At 42.1% G+C, this 27,564-nt stretch overlaps 2 protein-coding genes across 2 annotated transcripts; one reads left to right on the top strand and one right to left on the bottom strand.

Moving 5' to 3' along the window:
* Nucleotides 1–4,183: 4,183 nt before the first annotated feature.
* On the bottom strand, nt 4,184–23,594 carry NFS1 (NFS1 cysteine desulfurase). Its single transcript, XM_063455757.1, has 13 exons — nt 23,421–23,594; nt 22,507–22,583; nt 20,025–20,141; nt 19,434–19,517; nt 18,213–18,365; nt 18,018–18,111; nt 15,475–15,609; nt 14,776–14,933; nt 14,437–14,542; nt 12,872–12,953; nt 12,347–12,430; nt 11,252–11,341; nt 4,184–5,850 (listed from the first exon to the last, which is right to left on the bottom strand). Exons 1-13 carry the CDS (start codon nt 23,509–23,511, stop codon nt 5,787–5,789), a joined length of 1,335 nt encoding a protein of 444 aa, XP_063311827.1. The 5' UTR covers nt 23,512–23,594; the 3' UTR covers nt 4,184–5,786.
* On the top strand, nt 23,586–26,784 carry ROMO1 (reactive oxygen species modulator 1). The gene is made up of 3 exons (XM_063455758.1): nt 23,586–23,684; nt 26,170–26,300; nt 26,611–26,784. The coding sequence occupies exons 2-3, from the start codon at nt 26,170–26,172 to the stop codon at nt 26,717–26,719; spliced, it is 240 nt and encodes a 79-aa protein (XP_063311828.1). The 5' UTR covers nt 23,586–23,684; the 3' UTR covers nt 26,720–26,784.
* The last annotated feature ends 780 nt before the right edge of the window (nt 26,785–27,564 follow it).

Consider the following 27,564-nt stretch of genomic DNA (forward strand, 5'->3'; position numbering starts at 1 on the left):
GGAGCAGTGTTGAAACTTTAAATTGGCACTTTGGATACAGCCGAAGTGCCGAAGTGGCCGCCATTCGACAAACGAACACGTGGCGGCGGCCATCTTTGTTCATTCGAACGAGGTCAGCGGTATGTGTAGCCAAATCCATGGAACTGAAATAGGCTACACATTTCAACGAACACCGCTGACCCGTACCTTCTCCTGCACCGAGTTTTCAGCCACAGAGACCAAGTCCCGTTTGAAGATTCAAACGCACCTTCGAATGGGACATTTTTTCAGTGTGAAATTGACCAACCGCACAGCCCAAATCTATGGAACTGTTTTGGGCAGGAAAATGTCGGTCATAAAGGACTTCCAGCTAACTCTTTAAACGCTGGATGGAAGTGGTTGAATTTTGGATATGTTTGTAAGTAAAGTGTGCTGAGTTCGAAGTAAGATTGAATGTATAGTTTTAGAGTTATGAAAGTTGGGTAAAAAGTATGTTTTAAACTGTATGGATAATTGGGTTACCTATCAGGCTAAGGGGAGGAGATGTGTGGGATGTAACCATTGTGTGATTGGGTAATGTATAATTGTCTGTGGGCATCTCCCTTGCATGGGAGAATTGCATAAAAGCAGAATGTGTGTCATTAAACTAGAGTACTTCTTCTTCACCCTCAATCTAGAGTCCTGTCTCTTATTGGGGTAATTGCTATATCACTACAAGGGATTGCTATGCTCTGCATACTCCCTTAGCTAATCACTACTAAGCTCTTTTAAGAGCTTGTTCCTACTTCACCCACCGGAACCTGGAGCCTTGTCGTAGGTCCAGGGTGGATAGGAGACGGCGAGACCCCAACCAAGCTGCGGCGGTTCGTGGGGTCTGTGGTGGTTGTGGTATCTGCGGAGTGCTTGGAGCCCTCTGTAAGCGCTAGGAGCATCCTTCAACGGAGGTACCCAGTCGGGGTGTCAGGTGATCCGTTACAGACCTTAACCTGGAATTTTTCAAATATACATTCAATTCGTCTCAATTTGTGAAGTCTCTGGATTTAGAAATGAGAAGCAATCGCACGTACACCCTATGCTTTAAACAGGTGTTTTCTTGCATTCCCGATATGTTTAAACAATCAGGTCGTTTGAATTGTTACGAACGCCTAAGGATAGCATGCATTGGTTAGTGTATGCAAAGGGAGCCCAACGAGGGTCCCTGTTCGTGCAAGTGAAAAACAAAAACGATAGCCCCTACAACAGAGCTTGACAAGTTTGTTTGGAATCTAGGAACCAGCTAAACAAGTTAGGAGCAAGTCATTTTCAATGAGAAAATGCAATACTTAAAAGGGACACTATCGTCACCAGAACCACTACAGCTTGATGTAGTTGTTCTGGTGTCTATAGCCTGTCCCTGCAGGCGTTTCAGTGTAAACACTGCCTTTTCTGCAAAAAGGCAGAATTCACATTGCTGCTTAGTAACACCTCTAGTTACAGTCACTCAGACTCACTGCTGCACCATGTGCAGCACCCAGATTCAGTATCTCCAAGCTCTGCATGGAGGTGCTGAATGTTCCTCGTAGAGATTCATTAATTTAATGCATCTCTATGAGGAGATGCGGATTGGTACATTTGCTGCGCATGCACAAAATCCTCCCAATGCTTTCCTAAGGGAAAGCATTGGCTTAGCTGAGATCATAAAGATTGATAATCTCAGCCATGGGGAAACTGGCACGGCGTGAGAAAATGGGGAAAAAAGGTGAGTAAAAACTATCGGAGGGGGCAGGTACCTAAACGCGCACACATACACACTCACGCTGACAACAGGCGCGTGGGCACACACACACAGTCTCTTGACAGGCTCACACACACAAATATATTGTTTTAATTGAAACCCACTCAGCTTCCCTACCTCTCGGAGAGCTGACAGGGTCTTTCCTGGGGTCCAGTGGGGCTGCACTCTTACTGTATGCGAGGGAGCAGTACTCTGCCTGTACACATTATACAGCGCGAGAGAGCAGAGAGCAGCTGCAGGCAGAGTACTGCTCCCTCGTGCGCCGCCCACAATGCTCCCGCGGACGGCCGCCTCCTCCATGCTCCTCAGGGCGGCCGCCTGCAATATCTGGCACATTTGAACTGCACATCTCAGGCGCCAGGGCGAAATTGTTAGTCGCCATGGCGACTGGGATTTGTCGAGCCCTGCCCTACAATATAGCAATGACGTGCGGGCCCATACAAAAACAGCCGAACGCATGCAAAAACGTTATAGACCCAAAACGATGTGATCAAGGTGCAACGGCTTGGGCCTAAACTTACGGTTCAACAAGCACTTCTGGGTTAGTCTCTGAGCAAGCTGGAGGAGGAAGGAAGCCAGGAACCAGGACCACGAGGACACAGGTAAGAATAACAACTTGTGAGTGACTGGAAGTAGTCACTCAACTCACCAGACCAATAACGGTGAGAGAAGATTGGAGGCCCTTATAAAGGGGACCCAAGTCCCTTCCACAACTACAGTACCAATCTTCTCTCACCGTTATTGGTCTGGTGAGTTGAGTGTGACTACTTCCAGTCACTCACAAGTTGTTATTCTTACCTGTGTCCTCCTGGTCCTGCTACTGGCTTCCTTCCTCCTACAACTAGTTCAGGGACAATTTATAGTAATGGTGGTGTAAGTCATTTGTGGTGTGCCAAAACCAACAATTGGATAGGCCTGTAAAAAAAGGGTCCACCAAAAATTAAATGGCTAGATAAAGGGAGCGATGGGTCGGTTGAACCAGCCTAGCGGAATCGGCGGCCTGTGTATTTATGGGCCGCATAACCCTTCCCACAACTTTAGCCTCTGCTACAGGTTCAGCCTTCCTATTTGTGGTTACAGTAGTGGTGGTGGTGTAAGTTGGTTGTTGTGTGCCGAAACCGACGTTCGGGTAGGCCTGTAAAAAGAGGGCAAAATGTTTAACAGTTTAACACTTTAATATGTGTTGACAATATGTAACCAATACTTTAAATGCCTGCCTCAATTCTTTCTCTGGTTGAAGGGTGTATCTGGTGTGTGCAGATGATCCCCCCCCCCCGTCCCACTCATCGATGACGTGTACTGGGATATTCCACCAAAGAATGCAGAAGCAGCGTCTATTCTAAACGAATGATCTTAAAATGTTTAGAGTTGTATCCAAGTAGTTTTAGGCTGTTGTGAGCTAAGTTAAGGTTGAGGTGGCAAAGGGATTTGAATGCCACCATAGTATTTATTGAGAATGGTCAGAGCTCTAATATACGAACAGTTGGTATTGACAGAGAGTGCTGTTTGTGCCAGAAATCTACCGTGGTCATGAGATGAGCTAATGCAGTATGAGGTCATGAAATATCAATAGGAGATTAAGTTCTAACCCATTTGTTTATGCCGCCACAGAATTAAGGAATGATGGAAATGTATTCTTACTTCTAGTATCACCTTACAGTAATCACCCTTTCCTGGCTATAAACCATACCTATGTACAGTTCCTTTCCCTTCGATCATAATCACTTTAGGAAGTTTTGCCGCAAAGGCTGAGAGCTTTCTTAGAAATGTGTTTGCTTTCCTGTCCTATCTGATGTGTGGTGTAGAGCCAACCCATCTCTTTATGATACCATAGATCATAGCCAATAAAACAAAGCTATGTTACATATGTATACAGAACCCTTCAGAATTAAAAATCAGTCCCACACACAAAAATACAGTCAAATATTTTTATTGATTTACATAGTCAGGAGCAATATTCACACTTAAATTTTTACAATCCTGAGCAAAAATAAGGCAAAAGAACAGCCAGCAGTGAGTATTATTGTTTGGTTTAAAATTGTACTGGAGCTGAAAAGACAGAGGCACCTGCAAAGAGAAACCAAATTCTGTATATACAACTTGTAATTGGTTAATAGTTATTTAAGCCTTGAATTACAGAACGAGCAGTGGTTCCCAACCTGAGAAACATGAGATAAAGTGAAGGAGGCAATATTAAACCCAGTCTCAATAAGAGATCATAGAGACAAAGAACGAGGGTTCATGGGTGACATGGTGCGAAAAAAAAAAAAAATTTTAGACAGAGCAAGAGACAAGACAGAGGAAGAGTGAGATAAAAAATATAAAATACTTTTAGACAGCATTTAAAAAAAAAAAAAAATACAAAAAAAATAAGGTTTAGGAACCACGGCTTTATCTTACTTTGTTATAACTGAACACAGACAAACGTACATATTGCACAAAAAGTGTGGAGCACACAAAATGTGTGTCCTTGTGCGTTTAGAAAATGCAATATGTAATGTGCGTTTAGAGACTGCAATGTTCAAGTGTCTTTTTAGTTGCAGGCACAGAACCTCTCGGCAGCAAAATAGATTTAATGACATGACATATCCAGATATCTCACCACTGAAGGCATTCAACATAACATGCTTAAACCCGAACAGCGTTTTCAAAACAGAAACATATTTCAAGGAACCATCTCAAACGTTTTTTACATTCTCACTGCAGCAAACATCCTTTGTTTTGTAAGACAATGTGGCATCTCTTTTTCCGTCGCTACCCTGCCAAAATTCTATGTAATCAATAAGGTTTTACCTTGCTTGAGAATTCTTTCTTAAAACACCCATTTAGTTGGCACAATTAAAGAACATCATGGGATTGCCTCACTAACAAGATTGATCAAAGAGGTACTTGGCACAAATGTGCAAAGTACTAATCAGGAGCCGTGGGCAGAATAGTATGACATTACTTGGTTGCATCTAGGATTTAAGAATTCCCAGATCTTTAAACAATACATGGAGAACTATTTAAAAAACTCGTATGACATTACTTTGAAGAAAATGTAAAAAAATAGCATTTTTTCTGTTCTCTTTTCTATTTATCTGGGGTACTGCTCGTATAAACACTAACTAAAGCTAATACCAGTCTCCCTTGTGGGACAATTTATTCAAAATCGTTGCTCATCAAATAAATCACTGGCAGTATATACTTTGCTTGCTGGGGATGCAACTAACAAATCCATCAAATTATTTTATCATTTCTCCCTTATATGGCAGCCTGGTAGGTATCTGTGAATTTTTTGTCGAAGTAAGCTAAAGAAGACAATAACCGCAAATACCACCACCGCCGCAAAGTGGATTTTTAAAAATATTTTTGATAATGCATTTGCCATTAGGAAAAAGGCATCTTTCCCAATAGTATAAATATATAATTAATGAGATTTGCCAGTATACATTTAAAGTACCTCTGTCCTATTCATGATATCTTGAACAAGACTGAATACAGTTAAGGGGGCTATTGTCAGATATAAAAAGAAAAGTGAAAACCCAGAGCCCAATCGGACATTGGAATCCAGGAGAATAGGAATCCATTTTATTTACTTTTTTGCAAAAAAAATAAAAAAATACATTTTTGTTTTCTAAAACAAAAGGCAAATGGCAAGTTATTTCCATAAAATATAGCCACAGCCATTGTAAATTGCTTTTCTTCTCTAAATGTTAAACTAAAATTCCCACGATGCGCAAGTCAGTAGGAGAGCCACAGTCCACATAAATCGGATTTAAATACTCCCATATAACATAGGATACATACAATATATCATATTATGAGTTCTGCAGTAGACAGTTATAGGTCAACTGTGCTACTTTCCTGCAAATGCCGAATCTTTAACCCTGCACTGAATAAAAAGGAGGAAGCTAGGGTCACACGCATCAGACAAACCCCTCTGCTAAAAGAAGAGCGACAGTTCTATTAATATTATGTTTTGTGTAACAGATCTCAAAGGACTAAGCTGTAGAACGTATCTACAGTGTTCAAGTCCAGAATAGTGCTTTGTTCAATGCTGAGTCCACTGTATGCTCTTTATGTCGATGCCATCTTGTACCATCTCCCACAGTGGGCTGTGAAGTAAACACAAAATTCATTTAAAACAACTGATCATTAAATGCTAAAACAAAACATTGTCATTGGTTATCACAAGCAAACTTTCGGACACTCGTGGCTCGTGACTGGATCTGAATACATCCCATACTATCTTAATCCACCTAGATCCCCCTGCTTGGCACAAATCGCTTTCTAAGAAACAATAAATAGCACAAGCTCCAGTTAGTGCTACACTCTGATTGCCTGACAATAGTTTTACAAAACTGATCAATGATTTCACTTGTCAACTTGATATTCGGGGGAGTGGCTTGGGCTCTAACCAAGATGGCCGCATAAACTGAGAGCTCCACTCCACCAGACCCCTTATAGCACCCGATATTCCGCCACGCACGTTAAATGGGCCGCAACTGACGCCCGTAGGCCCCCCCGACACCGAGGGGCGCACAACAAGGCCCCCTGGATGGATTTCTGCAGCCGCAACCCGGCGCGAGCGGCGAGGCGGGAAGCCCCAAGATGGCGCCGACCTCGCCGGCGAGCTCCGAGAACGTGGCACTGGACCACATTGGGGAGGAACTGCAGACCCTAACTGCCTCCATGATCACTAAAGTGGACCTGCACAACCTCAACACCACCATTCAGGACACACTGAGGAGGGAGATAGCAGGCACAAGGTCTGAAGTCACCGCGCAGGAAGGCCACATCCAGACACTGGAGCAGGCACAGGTAGCGCAGAATAGCAAACTCATGGCAACGGACACTGCAGTGGCCCGACAGGGCGAAATGTTCCTTGCCATGCGACGACATATCGAAGATTTAGACGACAGGGGGCGGCGCTGCAACATCAGAATCCGCGGAGTACCCGAGTCTGAAGGTGAAGAAAACACAGAAGCAGTCCTCACCGAGCTATTCCACACGCTGCTGCAAGCGGCGACCCCCCAACACTTCGAATTCGAGAGGGCGCACAGAGCTCTGAGACCGAGGTCATTAGAGGAAGGCCCAAGAGACCTGGTGTGCTGTCTACACTCCTTCCCCGTAAAGGAGGCCATCATGCGTAAGGCCCACGAAAGACCAACATGGCCTTACAGGGGAACACGAGTATCTCTATATAAGGACCTCTCCCCCATCACGCTGGAAGCACGCCGGGCACTAAGACCAGTGACGGCCGCCCTGCGAGACCGCAACATTACCTACAAGTGGGGCTTCCTGTTTGCCTTACTGGCACGCCACCATAATGGATGGGTGTCATTGTGCTGGCCTGAAGAGGTGCCACGATTTATGGAAGAGCTAGGCCTCACGCCTGTACAGGTCACCAACTGGATTCTGGGACCCCTGGGTCCACCGCCCAGACCTCAAAGATCAAACCGGAGGAGAGAAGCGGATTCACCGGCAGGACACTCACCCCAGAGGCACAGACACCCAGCGGCACCGGAGGAATGAGTGAGCACCCTTGGCTACATGCAGCCTCCCCGCGCTGCCCACACACTCGGGGACAATGACTAACATCCTCCCCTGTATGCCCCGTTGATGACCCCTCCGGTTGAGCACACATGAGGCTCCTTTAGTTCCCCAATGGACAAGAGCTACCAATGGACTCATACTACAAACTATCACGGAGAGCCATGGCAGTCACTTTTTGCGGGATTTGGGAGGGGGGGGGAAAATCAGGGACCTGGTATTGAAGAGGGGAGCCCCGACCTCAGTACACACGACGCACCTTCCCGCTGGGGATGCCATGTTTGGTCCCACACTGCTTGACGCATGGGCTTAGGGACATGTACTGGGGAGGGGGATTATTGGACGGGGGGGCTGGACCGCCACTACCTCAACATATCGTTACCCCTCATTGGGCACCCTCTTGGCCTTTCCCTCTATTTCTGCGACTGAAGGAAAAGCCTGGGCCGCAGGCGGCCTGGGAAGTATCACATCACGAGGCCTAGTGCTGCGAACCAGGTAAAATCACCTCATGCAAGGAGGTAGGATAGACGGGACTCTAGCTCGGACATCTGCATGGCCCCCTCCCGGGACAAAACGTGACTCTCACTCATGCAGGGGATCACCCCTGACCTGCCTCCTCCTGCTGGTGTATGCATGTATTAGGCCTATCTTAAAATATTGCCGCACACTAACGCAATATGTATTAATGCTCAAAACTGCATATTGATTGTTCAAAATTCTGGAGTGTTGGGACCGCGGGGGACGGCAGGTGGGGCTGACACTCTTTTTCTAGGGAAGTGGAGGGGGTATGGGGGCTAGCGGGGACAGCCGGGGATAGGGAGGGACCACGGTAACCCAAATGCGCACTGCCCTAGAAACATAGCAGACCTTTCATAGCAGAGGTCATCTGCAAGGGGATGGCCGGTGTGGTGGGATGACAACGGGTCCCCCCCTCGCGGCCTCACCCATGTGTGAACGCTCCTCAAGAACCTAGACCGGGAATGGGAGAGGGGGCACAGAATGGGGAGGTATAGAGCTCAGGGTCCTCACTCTTGTTATAGGCACTGCCAGCCAGGGGACAGGGACAAAATACGTGGAGCAGGAACGTCATACCACTAAGCGGACACCACACGGGCAAGCTTAAGGTAGGAGGGCACAGGGCAAGACTTACTCGGGAGAGGGAGGAACTCACGACAGCGTAGTAATAGTGCACTCTACTCACACGTTCATGGAGGGCAAAAGCCACTGGCCGGGAGGGGATGGGGAAGTGGATTCGGGGGAGGGGAGGTAAATGGAACAAGAGATAATTTGAGGTGCCCGAGGGGTATGGGGGGGTGGAGGAGAGGAGGGACTCCGGGAATGTTGGGAAAAGACCCAATGAATTGCGGCAGCTATCGCCCAATCTCCCTCATAGACATCGACACAAAACTATTCACGAGAGTACTCGCAACCAGACTGCAGCCTCTCCTCCCATCCCTGATCCACGCAGACCAGACGGGCTTCATACCTGGACGCGAGGCGAGGGATAGCACTCTGTGACTCTTTTCCATCCAGCATCAGGCGAGGAAAACGGGAGAGCGCCTTCTGCTGCTATCAACCGAGTCGATTGGCAGTATATGACATCCACGTTGAGGGAGATGGGACTGGGACACAAGCTCTTAACTTGGATATCCGCCATATACAGCAATCCGAGGGCATCGGTGAAGGTAAATGGGGCACTGTAACGGACCGTTTCGCTCAGAAGGGGATAAAAACCGTTTAGGCGATAATCCCCTTTCAGATAGACCAGCAGCTACTGTAATCACCAACCTCCCGAACTCCAAACTGCACGTATTCACCAACTCTCGAACAGCAGACACACGAACCCTGGAAGCAGCCGAACAGGAAAAGCAATACGAACAGCTTACACTCCTGGCAATCGGCATACAGTCAAATTCCCCCCCCAAGAATGAGACAACACTTCAGCTTCAGGGTTAAACAGCAACAACACCGATTTATTCACACAACAGGCTTATATGGGATTCTCTCATGCAAGGGAGGGATTTACAGTAATTACACAATACACCAATCACACATGAGTTACCTCCCACAATGCTTCACAATCCCTCCTCTCTGCCCTGGAGATAATTGGGGAAGGAATCTAATTATCTCCAAGGACAGTGGCAAAACTCCATTACCCACAGGGCAGACAAAAGGACAGTAAAATACATAAAATTACATATTGATGCATTTAGTACACAAAACATATACATGCAATATATCCCCAGATAGCTTAGATCTGAGCGCACATTATTACCGAATGGCGCTCAGATCACATACATATAGTTCAATCGCCATGGAGCCAAAATCTTTCACATAGTCTTTAGTTACACGAATAGGCTCCATGGCATGGCTATCTGGGGTGAGGCTGTTCATACGGTCAAACTACAGAATGAACAGCCAGTCAGTTCCACTACCGAATGCCGAGGTAAGGAGGCTGGCAGCTCAGCGGTGTTCGCGCAATAAAGTGTCCGTTTTCAGTTCCATAGTTTGAGCGCTGAACACCGCTGGCCGTTCGGGAGTTAAAATGGCCGCTGCCACGTGTTCGGCAAACGAACAAAGGCCACCCAGCGTTCATCAAGTAAGCTGCGGTTAACCGCAGCTTCTGGGCGGTCAATTGACGGCACACTCCAGCTCCCAGGTGGTCGCGCATTCGTCAGTTTGTTCGGTAGATAAAATCTACTGAACACCCCGGCAGAAAAGGCACGAATAAGCCTTTCTGCCAGGAAAATAAGCCTTTTAAAGTCTGGTCCATAGTCCAAAGGAAGCAGGCGAACAACCAGGCTTCTCCAGTTCACAGTGGCGAGATTGGTTTCGCCACAGGCACGGACAGACGATTAGAAACGGAACGCGACAGGGGTGTCCACTCTCCCCACTGTTGTTCGCACTGTCTCTCGAACCACTCCTGCAGGCGATCCGCCTGAATCCAGATATTCGGGGTTATGATGGACAGGGAGTGACCCATAAAGTTGCGGCTTACGCAGACGATTGCTTTTTAAAACACCACCTTTGACCATTCTAGATATCACTTACATAACTCCCCAAATAAAAGCAACAACCGCTTCCCCATTAGACCGAATAAAAGGGAACACACATCAAATCGGCACATATTAATTTACGGATACGACAAAACGCTAAACATTGGCAGCGCAGGCTCCGAACCCAAAGCATAACTAACGGATAAGGCAGGATCGCAAATTGAGAACGAACACTAGTCTTGGAGATAGATGCTCTGTGCCCCTCGGAGCGGTACGGAATGAGGGGCATGGAAAAGGTTCGGCTAAAAAGCCAGGGGATCAAATTACAGCTTTGATCCTCGACCTAGACAAGAACCTTAACACGATGCGGATAGTATCCTCAAACTGATGATATGTTGGAGACCTGCGTGTCCCAAAATGCAAATCTTCTTAACGTATGTATTGACTGTTTGAACAACTTCTCTATAAAAACAGATTAAAAAAAAAAACACAAAGGAAAAAAAACTTGATATTAATTATTCAAAAACTTTGTGTGCTTCTTCTCACTTTCTGTCAAACATAAGGACGCCTGTCCAACCTTAGAGGTTTGTTCATTGCTAAACGTAAATCATTTAGATACACTCTCTGAAGTATCATGTCCTACTGCCTACGGTGGGGGTGGGGGTCTATGGAAATCCTGGGTGGTCTCATCGGAGCAGCCTGTGGCCCAGAAAAATCACATGGCTGAACCCAATCGATCAGCTGCGGTTTTATGAATTAAAAACTCTAAGCAGCGCTGCCTTCAGGGAGCCCCAGAGAGTGTTCCATAACACCCTACAGGCATTTAAGCCAATTCTGTGTAGGATTGCATGGAACATCCTACCCACAGGAAGGAGGTTAATGTTATAAATAGTAATAGCTATGGCAGGTACAGACATACGGTCACACCAACACAAATAAAAAATAAAAAAAAAAAAGGTTTCAGTACCTCATTTCACGGAGTCTTTTCACCTCACGGATACATTTGTTGACAGTATAATCGATCTCTTCTTCTGTGGTGAAGCGTCCTATGCCAAATCTAAAACATAAGAGGAAAGCACAAGCTTCATGAACATGTGAACAATTATGAAGTGTGTGCGTACATTAAACATTTAACCAACGAGTTTCTTGAGGCATCCCTAAATGCAGTGGGGCTGTAGGCAACTTCCTCTGAGAAGAGGTGGCCAACAGTGGAGTACATTTGCCATAACAATTTGCCAGTTCTTGACAACCCTAACCTACAATATCATATAGGACACCTGGCCATGTTCAGGAAGAAAAGATGAGCATGAATAATGAAATACACAGCACTGACACCTGGATGGTCAGGTTTTGTGAATGGTGGCATGCGTAAAATGTAGCCATGAGAGTCTACTTTATTAAAACTTCATAGGTCCTCAAAGCACTGCTGGGCCCTCTCTGCCCTTGGTGTAGAATTACTTTTTAATATCTATAGCCTGCCTTTGTACGTATTGGCCTTGGCCACGCTTCTGACTTTGTCTTTCAACAAGCTCAATATTTTTGACTTGTTAAATCTGGCACAGTTAACTAAGCGCTCTTATTGTGAAGTGGTAACATATAAAAGTAACAATGATTCAAACACTACATTATAGGCCACACAAGCTTACAAGTAGGACAACAGTGTAGTGGACTATATAAAACAGCCTGTCCTCAGTTGCAACACTCTCTACAGAGTTCCAAACTTCCTCTGCAAGAAATATCAGTACAACATTTCCCTATAGGTTTTTACACAGCCGTGTACAATACCAACTGGTGCAACACTTGCTTTCGTGTGCACAAGGGTACAAAAGAGGGGGGGAGGGCGCTATGGAACATCCAGCAACACAGTGGGATGTTTCACTGACCTTGTTGTGCACATGCAAGTAGTGGTTATAGGCATTTCTTTGTGCATTGCTTAAGAAGATACAAATTCTAGGTCGCAACTCAAAGCTTGTAGCGAGGAAAGCTCCAGTATGTCTCACATTTTGCCGTTAGTTACAGCAATTCCCACTTTGTCTCATGTATAACTTTTTATAGGACACACCTGATAGAGGAATGAGCCAAATCCTCATCTGCTCCAATGGCTCGAAGGACATAAGATGGTTCTAATGATGCGGATGTGCAAGCACTAAAAGGGAAAGAAATACAAAGTAATAGCTCAATTACAGAAAACACGCACCCAGTACACATTCCCAGAAATAATACTCCGTAACAAACTGGGTACAGGGATGCAAGGGCCTATGTATATATATAAAACTAGGTATATTATGGTGTGAATCTTCATAGTACTTCATATAATTGTCTTGCTAAGAAACAAAGACTGAATGACATGTTTTATGGTGCGGAATTTAGAATTTAGTCAAATAGCAATGATATGGTTGGTGTGTGTGAATGTATCTATTATGTGGACTAATCCAGGGGCAGTTCCACTATGAATTATTTAAAAAGAAATCTCTTTAGTAAGGGTTTACATTCCCTGGCTTCAAGGGAATCAGTAGTATGCTGGTTCACCAGTCAATCATATGACCCATCAAACTGCACAGAAGATTTCCACAAAAGTTTACTGTACCTGCCAGATGAAAGGGCCACATCTTTCAAAGCCATCAACAAACTCTCGCCTTCAACGTATGAAAAGGAAAGATTAACACAGCCTGGAGAAGGAAAAGCAGAATATTATGCCTTCTTTATTACTTGAAGAAGGTGCCCCCAATACTAAAAACAACTCACACATTATTTAACTAAAGGTTGGACTCCACCTTAAAGAAACACTACAAGTACTAATATATATATATATATATATATATATATATATATATATATATATATATATATATATCTTTGTGCCTGTAACTGTGTGTGTATGTGTGTGTGTGTGTGACTGTCTGCCTGCAACGGTCTGTGTGTAACGGATTGCCTGGCACCCCGACTGGGTACCTTCCGTTGACGGATGCTACTAGTGCTTCCCGAGGGCTCCAAGCACTCCACTAGACACCATAACCACTGCAGACCCCACGAACCGTCATAGCTTAGTTGGGGTCTCGCCGTCTTCCTCCTACTCTGGGCCCAAGACCAGGGACCGACTTCCAGTAGGCAGACCTCTCCTAAATCCAGAGAGCAGGAACAGGAACAAGCTCTTACAAGAGCTTACTCTGGGGAGTATAGTGATTATAGCAATCCCCAGAGTGTAGGTAGTTCTCCAATCCCCCAAACTTCATGAATGGTGGAACAAGTCTGTTTAATGCAAGCCAGCACTCACAATTTATACAATTCCTCAGGCCAGATGGAACACAGGCACACAAACCAATCAGATCAATACAACAATGTCCGACACTGCCACATACAGCTCACAAGCCCTCCCCTCTGCCTCAATTAACTCGAAGCAGAAAAAAAAAAAAAAAAAAATACATTTTTACAAACCCCAAAAAGTACCCCAAAATACAACATATCCCCAGATATCCCCGATGTGGGTGAACAACATACCCAAAAATCACCCAGATCGGTTCAGGGGGTTCAGGAATTTCCTGGAAGTCTTATTTTTGCCCCACCGTGCACATGGTCCCATGCCCAAAACAGCTCCATACACTCGACGGCAAAACACTGATGAACAATTTAAGATGGCCGCCGCTACATGTTTGAATCTGTTCCAGTTAAAAGTCCAAAGGGCAGAAACCGTGCCTTTAAAATCCAATATGCCCAAATAGTGTTTTTAAAGGGCAATATATTCCAGGGGCCATAGTCACAGGGCAAGAGGCTGGCAAGCAGGCCTCTCCAAATCCCAGTGACGAAGGTGCTTTTCGTCAGTGTGTATGACTGTGCCTATAGTTTTGTGTGTGTGTGTGTGTGTGACTGTGTGTGTGTGTCAGATTCCCAGCACACTGGACCACCAGAGATCAGCATGCCTCCCTATCTGCAAGGTACCAACAGAGAAGGGGAATTTATTATTTGTTTTGAAATAATAATTAATGTATTAAAACCCCTATAGAAATACTACAACACTATACACACACACACACACACACACACACACACACACAATACACGATAAAGAGGTATGATCGGAGAGGGGCCTAAGGCTGGCCCTGTGTCTGTCTCTACATTATCAAAGAGTGTCCTTTCATAACATATGTTTGTTACCTGGGTAACGCTGTTCTGGATCTCCATTTAAAACAACCTGTGGAATTTGGCTCATGATAGTGTTGATTAGTTTATCAGACAGATAGCTGATTCTCCTGTGGTCATACTGAAAACAAAATAATAGAGAAGAAAATAATTCTGTTAAAGGGAAGAAAGGAATACTAGAAAGGTGATTGCAGTGGGAGGGGTGGGATTCCAGTGCTGGAGTGCTCTTATGGGTGAGCTCAGTCTTACATGAGAATGGCAGAAATTTCATCTAGAATGGCCAAAGTAAACAAAAACCTTAATCAATCCACTTAAATGGACAACTGTCCAGGGCAAATCACATGCAGCACATACCTGCAGCTCCTCCTGGGCTACTTCACAAGCTCTACCAAATCCAACTGTGAGCGGCGCTGGGACAGTCCCAGATCTCAGACCTCTTTCTTGACCACCACCACTAAGCAGGGCTTCCACTCTGACCCTTGGTCGCCGACGAACATAAATTGCTCCGATTCCTAAACACACAAACCTTAATATTTATTGTCATGCAATACGTTAGATAAATCATATCCAATTTCTGTATAGAGCTGTAAATAGAGGTGTGAGTGATCACTGTAGCAGATAAACGGCGGCTAAGAAAAGGTTTTCACAGACATATAGCCTCAAGTAAATAAACAAACAGAACTCCTGGCATACAAAAGAGAAGGGTACAAAGCTTTAGTGTTTCACTTAAAAAAGGTAGAATGATGTTGTCATCAGGGCACCTTTTAAAACTTAAAATTAGAATATCCTCCCATTGTCAGTCTTTTGTGGGGGGTGGTTTTTCTCCTGGTACGAACGCATCAAAACATATATTGGTTCATTTTAAACGTATCTAATCGTATCCCTTTTGAAAAGGTCTTCCAGATGGGGCATACGCTAAGTGTCACTTTCACCATTATGGGAGACGTGATTCACGATGTATTGATGAAGAATAAAAAAAAAAGAAAAAAAAAAAAATGGAAAAAAGTTCTAACTCATATTAGACCCGATCAGTACTGTAAATGATCCACACACCTTTCGGCCCGTAGATTTTATGTGCGCTGATACTCATCAAATCAATCTTCATCTCGTTAACATTGACAGGAATTTTTCCCACTGCTTGTGCTGCATCTGTGTGGAAAAATACCTTACGAGAGCTACAAATATGTCCTGCAAAAAGAAAGACAAATATAAATGGAAGTGGCACCAAGATCAGAAACTTTATCTAGCCGAAATTCGTCTAAAAGTCACAGTTTCAGAGTCTGTTGTAGAATAATGTTGCAGAAATGTACATTTATCCATGTGTGTTAGCCGATACCGAAACGCAGCAGGTTATTATAATGCCGAGTCAAACAGTTGGCCCTTATTCCTGGACAATATCCAAGTGTGAACCTTCAGCTGTTTTATATCATCTGCAACTAACATAGCTAGCCTGAACATTTATATACACCATGAAAAATACAGCGGGCCTACGTCGGTGTTTAGTCAAACATGTAATGTTTCAGCTAAAGGCAAAAAGATAAGTATTGAGAACAGGTGAAAGTAGAGAAAGATAAAAAAAATGTGAATGTTTCCCGATAAGGAAACCTATTGTTATAGCACTGGGGATGGCATCTAGGAAACAGTGTGTAAAAAAAAATATATATATATATATATATAAGATGAGTTTTAAACCTTGGTTTTCCAAATGCAGGAGTCGAGGAACCTAAAATGTGTTAGAATTTTATATTAGAATGGGGCCAATATTAAATTATGTAAAATGCCTCTTGTTTAAGAGCTCAGTTAAATAAGTTTAAATAAATCAATTGCCTCCTCGTTAATTCAATTGTTACTGAATTTAGAAGCCGCATAGAACGCTTTGCCCAATCGGATGATGAACTTAGACGATACACGGGATATTAAAGATGGCACCTGGAGGTGTTTTGGAGAGGAGGTCATACGTGACTACGGAATGACTGGGGCAACCACCAAGGGATGAACTGCACTGGTGGATGACTTATGAGCAAGTCCGGTCTGGAACAACGCACAAAGATAAATAGGCAAGTGCTTTAAAAGGAGGTAAGATCGGCATTTGAGTTATACACCTTGAAGAAGACTGATCATCTTCGAAACATGTGCAATTGGTTTACTTGTATTTTATTTATTTTTAAACCAGTTTTGACTTCTTAAAAAATAAACCATAATTTAAAAGGCACATTTCTCCAGACCTCCATCCTGTGATCCTGGAAGTGATTTTCATTGTACATTTAGTGCTAAACTTCTGAGCCGAATACAAGTGGCTGAGCAATAGGTGAGTGCAATACATATAATCGGTAATTATGTTTCTTTGTGTATATTCTAAATATCACCATGAGTATATGAGTTATTGTAGGTCCTGATATTTTTACATTTGATGTTAGCATTACTGGTACTTTGGTGTGCGTGTTTCACCTCTGTTTGGCATAGTGGGAATATTTTCACTTTATTGTGTTGCGTGGAGTGACCCAACACCTGGTGATTATAGCAGCGGTCATGTTCAGTGGTTTACATTAATGTGGTCTTCCTAGCTCCGCTGTGCTCCCCTACGGGATCATGTTTTTTGGTATGTGCTGTAGACCATCTATGTGTTTATTTTTTGTTCGTGAGAGACTTTTCTGTCAACTCTGGAACAGCATATTCTTTTTACTTTAAGTTCAGTAACATTAAAAGATTCACCATATTTGAGCCTTGAAATTGTTTGAGTAAAACTATCTGAATAAATTGTTTTAGGAATACCTTTCTCCAGAAAGTTGCTTATCACAATAACCAAGTCAGAACAACAGCACTTCCCTGTGTTTTAGATTGTGCCTTCATCACAACAGTTTAATATTTACTTCTAGGAGGAGATCAGTCCAAGAAATTGTTTACGCATAAAAAAAAAAATAAAGGGACACTATAGGCACCATAACAACTTTAGCTTAATGAAGCAATTTTGGTGCATAGATCATGCCCCTGCAGCCTCACTGCTCAATCCTCTGCCATTTAGGAGTTATATCACGTTGTTTATGCAGCGCCAGTCACACCTCCCTGCATGTGACTTGCATAGACTTCCTAATCACTTCCTGTAAAGAGACAGCTGATGTTTAAACTTCCTTTATTGTACATTTTATTTCATTTAGAATTTCCTATCTCCTGCTCTGTTCATAGACATTCTCGACCCTGCAGGAACATCTTCTGTGTGACTAAAGTTAATTTTACAGAACCAGAGATAAAAACCTTTAAAGTAAGTTACATCTGACCGAAAACTAAACCATTTTGTTTTCATGCAGGCTGTATCAGCCACAGCCGGGGAAGGTGGGGCTAGGGCTGCATAAAATAAAAGTGATCTAACTCCTAAATGGCAGTGAACGGAGCAGTGAGACCTCAGGGGCATAATGACATACACCAAAACTGGTTCATTAAGCTAAAACGGTTTTGTGCCTATAGTGTCGCTTTACATTTTCGAAATAGGGCTCATCCAGGACACCTACTATGCTACTCAGCACAAAATACTGTTATGGGGTTAAATAAAAAGAATACTTTTGTATATCAAATATTAAGAAAACAATTAGAGAAGTTACCTATCTCGTGTATAGGCTGTTTCACACCTATCTCATTATTCACAGCCATTACAGACACCAGGCTTGTGTCTGGTCGAATGGCTTCCTCCAATACCTAAACAAAAAAAAGAACAGCGTTGAAGCATACAATATAATATACATATTTTTTATATATTTATTTTATCCACTTAGATGAAGAAGGGGTCCACGGCTAACCTTCAAGTCCAACAGGCCGTTACTTTTGACAGGAAGATACGTGATTTGGAATCCTTCCGCCTCTAATGACCGACATGAATCCAGTACACACTTGTGCTCTGTCTGTGTAGTGATGATGTGCTTCTTACGCGACTTGTAGAATCTGGCAACTCCCTTTATGTGACAAAGAAAAACAACAAACACTTCTAGAGGTCAAAACCTTTTATTACCAGAGATACTGACATTGCAAAGCATCAATACAAAATGTTTCAGCAACAAAGGAACATAGCAGCAATACCACAAGCATTGGTTTATAAGAACACTCATAGCATTGAAATGTTGATACCTTCAAAAGTAAAAGACACCATGTTCTGCCACGCTCCCATCCCCTCTTATTTTTTATTTTCCCTTCTCCTCCCTTTCCATTTCTTCTTGTGTAACTTCTCTTGCTCTCCTTTCCTGTCTTATTCCTTATCATGCACAAGTCCTCTCTCTCGAGAGAGCTGCTCAGCTAGTGCTCCATATGCTTGCATTCCCCTCTAACCAGGATAACCAGTGAGAGAGATGGGGTTAAGTTTTAGCTCCGAAGGAAAACTCCCTGGTTGTTGGAGTGTTTCTGTCCTCAAATATAAAAGTGCCACCGATAACCACTGGGTATAGAAGCTATATACGAATAGCACAGGCAGAGTATCGATCTGTATTGGTTGTCTTTCGTCCTTTTTGTATTTTTTCTTTCTAGCCTATCAAGGCTTTGTTTCTATGTTTTCAAGGATGCAGGTCAGGTTCTTCTGCGTGCGGCCACGGATATTTCCGTATACATTACCTGAGTGAACTGCTATCATTGGGTATGATCAAGTTATTATACGCACGTTTACTTCTGTTTCATGTCACTTAGGACCTCTGCGCAGGTACCTTACTATGATAGAATATAGCCTTTCATAACCCTACTAGGCAAACATTACTCTGCACTTGTGATTTGCTATTTGACAGCTCTTTCTATACAAAAAAAAAAAACATTTAACCCAAACATCTAATGAATCCCTTGATTGATAAACTTTTAGAACGATTAAATATATGTAAAAAGTATTTTTTATTTTTTTTTAACACAGACATGATTCTTTTTAGATATATCAATATTTTGGGGGTCATTTTTATCTCTCTATTTAAGGGGGTCGACAAGTAGTAAACACAGATCTGTGTACCATTATTTTAGATTTGCTTTGCACTTAAACTAAACATTACCTTCAATGCAATATTATTTGACTCTGTTGCACCACTTGTGAAAATGATTTCACGAGAATCTGCTCCAATCAGAGAGGCAACTTGCTGTAGGAGAGAAGGTGGGACATTTTTAGTGTGTTTATTAAGTATCTGAACATATGAACAGCTGGCAGAACATATAGCATATTCTAAACTCCAGCCTTTAGCAATTTTAAAAAAATTCTAATTCAAAGCACATCACCATGTAAGTACAAACAGTAAGAAGGCAACGAGACAATACATTTTATTAAAGGAGAAACCATTCACCAAATAAAGACTAAGCTTTTCGGCCAGCTGAGCATCATGAGAAATGCAGAAAAAAAAAAAAAAATGTAGGTAACCAAGGCAACATTTTGTCAGGTCATTTGATGACAATTTTGTATCAATGGTTGGCTACTGGTGAAGGCTGGGCATTTGGGAACAACTGGCTTCTTCTAAAAGCTGGGCATTATAAGGCAGTTGTTGACTCTTATGGATCAAAGGACATTCCAAACATTACACTTTGTATTAATCATTGTATACCATAGCGTAGAATTCTCTAAAATATTAAAATATCAGACGTATAGAGATTACCTGTCGGCCTTTCTCCATTGCCTTTTCACTCTCCCATCCATAGGCATGAGTCCTGGAGTGAGGGTTTCCGTAATAATTCACCATAAAAGGCATCATGCTGTCTACAACTCTGGGATCCTAAACAGAAAGAGGTCATTAAGAAAACACATTAAGAAACAAGTAACAGATTAGAATCTTCAGTACAAAATTACAATAGTTATACAGATCAGGAATTCTGCAGTGATTGTAGGTTTCAGATTGCCTCTTTACCAACCACTGCCTTGATTTAAGGTTTTTCGATAAAAAATATATTCTTTAAGATCTGTTGTCTACCTCCCTGCCCAGCAGTATATCTAACAGTTATACCTATTACTATCACCTACCTTTTACCTCAATCTCAAAAATTAGAAGAAGAAAAAAATAAAAAAAAATAAACGGGGAGGTGGAGGGAGAAGGGGACAGTGAAGTAATGAGACATCAAAAGGAGTGTTGCCTGCGTGCAATACTAAAACGCTCTTATGTGTCAAGTGTTCCCTCTCTCACTGGAGGATAGACAAGGTCAGGGAGGGAGGACATGGGTAGAAATAGGGGTTCCATGCCTGCATTGGCTAGTTAGCGGCAGACTGCTGTGCCTGTTCGCACTTGATGCCAACGTTGCACAGAACGGATAACAGCCTGTCCAGAACTATAGTTCCAGGACAGCTATTGATGCATAAAGTGACGCTGCCCGAGGTGGAGTTACTTTCCATATGTGCAGCGTTTCTTTCTAACCCTATAAAAGCTAAATGTCTAGTTGTGACACTGCATATTTGGAAAGGAAAGGATCTATTCTATAGTGATATTATTTTGTAGTTGGTGATCACATTGACTGTCACACATAAAGCCAGATCCAGCTACCTACTTCAGTGGATTATACAAATATGTATATTGACTTTTTCAAACCGTAACCTAAGCAGTTCAATGTGATTGTAGATTTACAGAAGGCATCTTTCTATACCTCATTTGTATGATCCTAATTTATTATTATATATGGCATGGCAACTTCCAAAGGAAGAGCAACATGAAAGTGAATGAATAATTTATGTATGAGCTGCAAAAAGGTGTAATAAAACACGAAGGGTCATAGAATAAACAGATGGGTGAATAATTATTGGGGGAGAAAATTGGTTGGGGAATGGATAATATTTGTGAGGGTAAGCAGCACTTTTTTTGTTTGTTCTATTGATAAATAATATATTCCAGATAAAGTACTGTTTTATGTAATGTCAAGCTAAAATGTTAAAGGTTACAGGTCCATAACAATAGAGTTAAAGAAACACTGCAGACTTTTTTGGCACTTTATAAATAATAATAATAATAATAATAATAATAATAATAATAAAGGGACAACATTCACCAGAACAACTGCAGGGTTTACATTACAGCCACTCCTAAGAGGTGGCCAGTCAGGTGCCATGCAGTGTCTCCACCTTCTGCATCGAGACACTAAGCTTTCCTCATAGAGATGCATTGATTCAATGCATCTCTACGAGATGTAGCTGATTGGCCAGGACTGTGTTTGGCTTGTACTGGCTCTGCCCCTGATCTGCCTCCTTGACAAGCTCAGCCAATCCAGTGCTTTTCTATGTGAAAGGAAAGCATTGTGATAGTCTCAGAAAATCACTTCTGAGTATGTCAGCTAAACAGGCAGATCAGTAACAGAGCCAACAGCAGCCTGAAATAAAAGTAAGATTTTGGTATATTTTGGAGGGCAAGGGGCATAGGGACTCAATGGTGTTTTTTACACTATAGGGTCAGGACAGATTTGTGTTCCTGACCCTATACTGTAGTGTTCCTTTAATATCGTCTTTATGTTCTAATACACCATTTAATTTTTATTCTTTTTTAAATTGTGTATATTGAAATTTTTGAAGAAACCCCTTGCTGTCTTTTCGACTCATTTTGACAGCCATGTGTAAGCAAGCTACTCGTTGCATTTCAAAACCGCCTAACAAAATATGCTGCAGGTAGGAAGAGGACACGATTTTAATGGTTGCAAAATAGTGAGCAAAGGGTCAAATAACTGACAATCTAAACAAAGTTGTACAACGATGGCTGTCAGAAAGGGGGAGTGGGAAAGGTAGACAAGCAAATGTCTGAGACGATATGTTAGAACATAGAGGTTAAATTAAAATATTTAAAATAAGGATGATATTCTTTTAACTGAAAAGACTGAATTCCACGAAATGCAATAGTTTCAGGTAATGTTCTAAATCAGGGGTTCTCAACCCAGTTTTCAGGACCCCCTATCAGTCCAGGATTTGGGGATTACCTGGGTGTGTCTAAGGTGTTTAGAAAAAGGGAAAAAAAAGGGAAGGAAAAAAAGACTCCAAGGTGTTTTTTTTTTCCTTTTTCTAAACACCTTAGACACACCCAGGTAATCCCCAAATCCTGGACTGGTAGGGGGTCCTTGAGGGCAAGGTTGAGAACCCCTGTTCTAAATGATTGACAGTTAGATACAGACCAGCGGAGTGGTAGCTTGAACATCCATATAAAGAGGCCTTAATTCCGATTCATCTGGCACCATCTGCTGAATTTTATCTGCAAAATAAATAAATTATGTCACACAAGCCAAACAAATCTTTTAACTATGAGAAATCCAATGGGACACCTTTCAGCTGTCTACTTCTTCCCCACTGCAATGAACTGCCGTTCTATGCTTTGGACTGGTTTGATTGCTTTGAGCATAGGGAACGTAAATTTCAACTGCGTTAAGATTTAAGGAAATGCCTGCAATTTGTTCAGGAATGGGTGTATACACAAACTATGGGTTATGGCAAAATAACTAAACAGCCATAAAAATAAATACATTTAAAAAAATACTTTGCGCTAAGCTGTACCGGTTTACTTTTTACTCTTGTAAGCCACTTGCATACTAACTGTTCAGGGAGCTTTTATATTCGGGTTTATTCACAGATCTCAGGGTTTACAACTTTAGTTTTACTGCTGACCCATCTTGGCACATGAATAGTTTGGTTTTAGGAAATTCTATAAACAGAAATAGAGATTTTTGCTCAACCCTTTCTAAAAATTCAGACCCTTAGGCTTACAGTACAAGCAAAATACAACAAAAGAGCCACATTGTATCTGTAGGTAACCTGTATATTTTTTTCCCCCCAAACCAGTATTTTTTAGATCTTCTATTTTCAATTTACAACAATTCAGTATTTAGTGAATAAACCCCCATCCATAATACAGTGATAGCCTGACAATTGCAGTTCTACAAGTGGCAGGCTGAGCATCTTTTGGGGATGCAATCCTCAGTACCAAAGCCATCACTGCCCTAGGTAGCTCGCCTTCCATAGTACAAACAGTGACGATGGTGATATTGATGATGACAGGTCCCCTTGCTAATGACCCATGTGACATTTTAGATACCTTTGCCATCCTCATAGAAAGCCCTGACACCGCAGCTTCTCCTCCAGCTCCTAGTCGCCAAAAGGTTCCTTAGTGCTGCCCTGCACAGCATTCTAGAGCGATATGGACCGCACACGGTCAACTTGTGTAAGTAGAACAGGGGGCGGCGCCGTAAAGTGCGAAGTGGGAGAGGTAAAAAAAAAAGGCACTTCCTGGAGGGGGCGGGTACAATACGTCATCAGTGTGCTGCGACCAGGGCTGCAAGGATAGAGAAAAATTGCAGAGGTGAGTAAATACTGTCTGAAGAAGATTGCGTGGAAGGGGTATTAAAATACAAAGAGAAGTTGGGATTAGACAGTAATATATCCAGGGAGGGAAGGTTAAAAAAGTTTTATGCGCATCAGACTGTGTATGGCTATAAATATTTAAATTCTTTAGCCTGACACATGGTGGCAGGCAGGGCAGCCAGGCGAACTTTGCCTTTTAGCAAATAATGCAATGGAGAGAAATGCTGTGCAATCTAGGTTAGAAGTTAAGTAGAACTGACAAAACTATTTTTAGGCACGTTTTTCAGGTACAAGTGAGATGAGTGCACACAGGTTCTCAGTGTAGCCATTCTAATTTACATTCAACACACGTTACATTGTAATCCCTAGCACTCCTTTCTTACAACAGCAACATCTCAGCAACCAGAAATAATGAATGGATTCGCCTCTAGGAAATGATGAGTCTTTTTGGGGAGGAAGCCATGTGTAGAAACTAGATGGTGTAGGAATTGTTACACATGTAGTATATCAAATTAGGCAGTGATGTATATGTAAAATAAGTAACATGGTAAAACTCGTGTCTGGTTGCTACTTACAAATTATTCAAACTACTAATGTCCAGACGTGGTCTACACACCATAATCTTCTGTTTAACCCCTTAAGGACCAAACTTCTGGAATAAAAGGGAATCATGACATGTCACACATGTCCTGTGTCCTTAAGGGGTTAAAGAGAAATTGTCAATTCTTTTGGAAATCACATTGTTGAATAAAACGATGAAGAGGTAAACCTCTAACACAAGTTAAAATTTTTGTGTGATCGATATAATTTCCCCCCCCCCCTTCTTCTAAAATACATATTAAGGTTTAAGCAAATTACCTCACAATCCACTTAATTTCAGACACAACTAGAGCATGCAATGCAAATGAAGAGTAGAATAGAAATCGTGTTCTGGGGTATCCTTTCTATGTTCAATGGTGGAAAAGGGCAACGTTTATAACTTGATTGAAAGTTAGTTCCAGGATAATCGTCGTGGATTTCAATAGTGCTGGTGTGGCTATCCCCTGTCAGAGCATTGTAAAGGTGATTATACTCCCCTTTTCTACCACGCTGTTCTGGTCTTGCTGCGGCTGTCCCTGCCTTACTCTGCTTCCGTGGCTGAGATCAATCTTGGAAATCTCAGCCAAGGCTAATGCTCACGCGTGCAGCAAAACTCTGTGCTGCACCAATCTGCATCTCTATAGGGAACGTACTTCTAATGTCCGTCTGAATGCTACTATAGGTGTTACTAAGCAGCAATGTAAACACTGCCTTTTCACTGAAAAGGCAGCATTTACATTTAAAATGCTGCAGGGACAGACTATAGACGCCAGAACCACTACATTAAGCTAATTAAACTCAAAATAAGCATTGCCCCTTTTTGAGACATTGGAGAGACTACATTATAAATGGCCTTTAAAACAAATTAAACACAAACATATGGCAATTGTGTTGTTCTCTTTTACGTTGAGATTTTGTTGCTGGTTCTCTCATTGATTTTGTGCTAAACTAATTTATTGCTCTGGGAGTGAGGGAGTGTAGGGTGGATCCAAGCTACGAATATTTTAAGTGTGCACAAAAAAAACATGGATTGTGCAGATTTCTTTGCACGATGCAATCTTGCACTTTAGGTGTTTGCTGTAATGTCCCTTTTAAGTGTTGAGTTAATATCACAACTACGACAAGCATACTTTAATACAGATCTCGGATCTTTCCTGTTATCTGCCTTTCACTCTCTCGGAATTTTAACGTTTAACCGTTAACTCAATTGAATGTTCTGCAACGGTGAAAGTCCATGGGTTGCTCTTGAATCATTAGAATGGTTAGTTGGTTATGTTCAGTAGTGTTCTTATAACCCATTTCAGTTATACATTTCCTTGATTTATCGACGTTTGAAGACCGAGGCCATACTTTTCCTGCAAGACAAAGAAGCTTTACATGTGCAAAGAAATTGCTCTTCAGGTCAAGAGCATCATTAGGAAGGAGGAGATGGAGATGTTATAAAAGAGGATGCCCAGAAGAAATACCTTGCTAAGGATTCTTTTGTTGATAGAGGGACCACGATTGACCGTAGAAATAGACAAAAGCTTATTTTGTAAAAGAAAAAAATGACTTTGGACGTATATTGCCAGAGCAATGGATTTTCGGAATTTGTATTTCAAACAATTCTTGAAGAGATCGCAGCGTATTGACCCCAAATAGAGGGGGGGGGGGGGGGGGGCATATAACAGTAAAGATCCCAGATCTGTGATAAAGTAATTTCCTTGTAATACAGATTAAAAACCAAAATGTATCCATAGTTCAGTAAAGCAATTAGATATCACAAATATCATGGGAAACCTTTGTTTTTGTTTTTTATCCTTTTCACCTTGGCTCGAACATTGTCCTTAATGTTTGTAATCATTAATAGCCGTTTCTTTAAAAATTATTTGAGCTAGAAACAATTTAACTAATGTCCATTGCAGATGCCAGTGGCAGTTGGACCCCATGGGCAGTCACAGCCCAACTGCTTTGACAGAGTGAAAATGGGCTTCATGATGGGATTTGCAGTGGGTATGGCAGCTGGAGCTCTATTCGGCACATTTTCGTGCCTAAGGTAAGCAAAAAATCAGGCTGGCTTCCATTCAGTTATTTCAAATTCACTATGATATTTTTTTGTGTGTTTTTTATGTTTTTAGTTCTAAATTGAAAAGACTTAAACACTTAATGTGGAATCACTATTTATTAATTTTAGTGCACGTGTATGAATTATAATACATTTTAATAGCTGTATACAAACTGCTACGCTAATGTATATGTAGCTTCTCACCTTTACACACAGTGGATTTTTCTTTGGTTTCCCCCCCAAAGCAGTCTTAATGCTTAATTCTCTATATTTATAAACAAGCAATACACTTATTTTTCAGAATCGGAATGAGAGGACGTGAGCTCATGGGTGGCGTCGGCAAAACAATGATGCAAAGTGGTGGCACCTTTGGAACATTCATGGCCATTGGGATGGGAATTCGATGTTGATCTGCTTGTTGTCTCTTGCTTGTTAATCGTTCTGTACAATAAATCCATAAAGAATTTCACCCAGTTCTTGTGGTCCATCTCTACTTTTTCTCCTTGCATGATATAATGCAGTGCTAGTCAAATCCCAGGCACTAGGTCATCATGTCGACTAGGAATTTAGTCCTTGCGCCTGGTGGTTTGCCAGCAAGTTCAGCACTAATGGAGGCGGCTGCAAGGGCGCTTTAGCCTTCTTTATCTGCTCCCTTGCATGCCTTTTTTTTTTTTTTTTTTATTCTTTATTTTTACTGTGCGAGAAAATTACAAGCGTTCGTGGAGTGCCACAACAGCACGCATAGATTAAGTAACAGTCAATCAATTAGGCACTTGGAAACTGCACATTTTTAGATATTATGTTATAGCAGGCTAGACACAATTTTTAAGCGCATAGCGAGAAGATGATGACACGTTGGACATGTGTCAGTAAACAATATTGAGGCAATAGGCTAAGTTTTAAATACTTTAACTGCCCACATGGGAGTGATTAGCCAAGGTGAGTATCCAGGATGTAAGTGCTTGTTAATGTATAGTAGATAAATGTTAGCTTAAATCACAGTATAGTGTTATTGCTCTCGTTCCCCGTCAAGTGGCTGGGTTTCAGACTATTCATGTATGCCCGGTTAGCTAGTACTATAGGTTCTACATTATGTGTGGGTTAGCTGAACATGTGAGTGGTTAAAGAAAAACGAGATCAATGACATGAACATTTCAGAAGTAACGTGGTTAGTGTATATTGCAACTGCCTGGGTTGTGTCTACCCTTGTTTGTTTTATCGGTAACTGTGTAAGAGAGCATGTATGATGTTCGGG

This window comes from Pelobates fuscus, chromosome 5 (genome assembly GCF_036172605.1).
Source record: "Pelobates fuscus isolate aPelFus1 chromosome 5, aPelFus1.pri, whole genome shotgun sequence".
NCBI classification, from domain to species: Eukaryota; Metazoa; Chordata; class Amphibia; order Anura; family Pelobatidae; genus Pelobates; species Pelobates fuscus.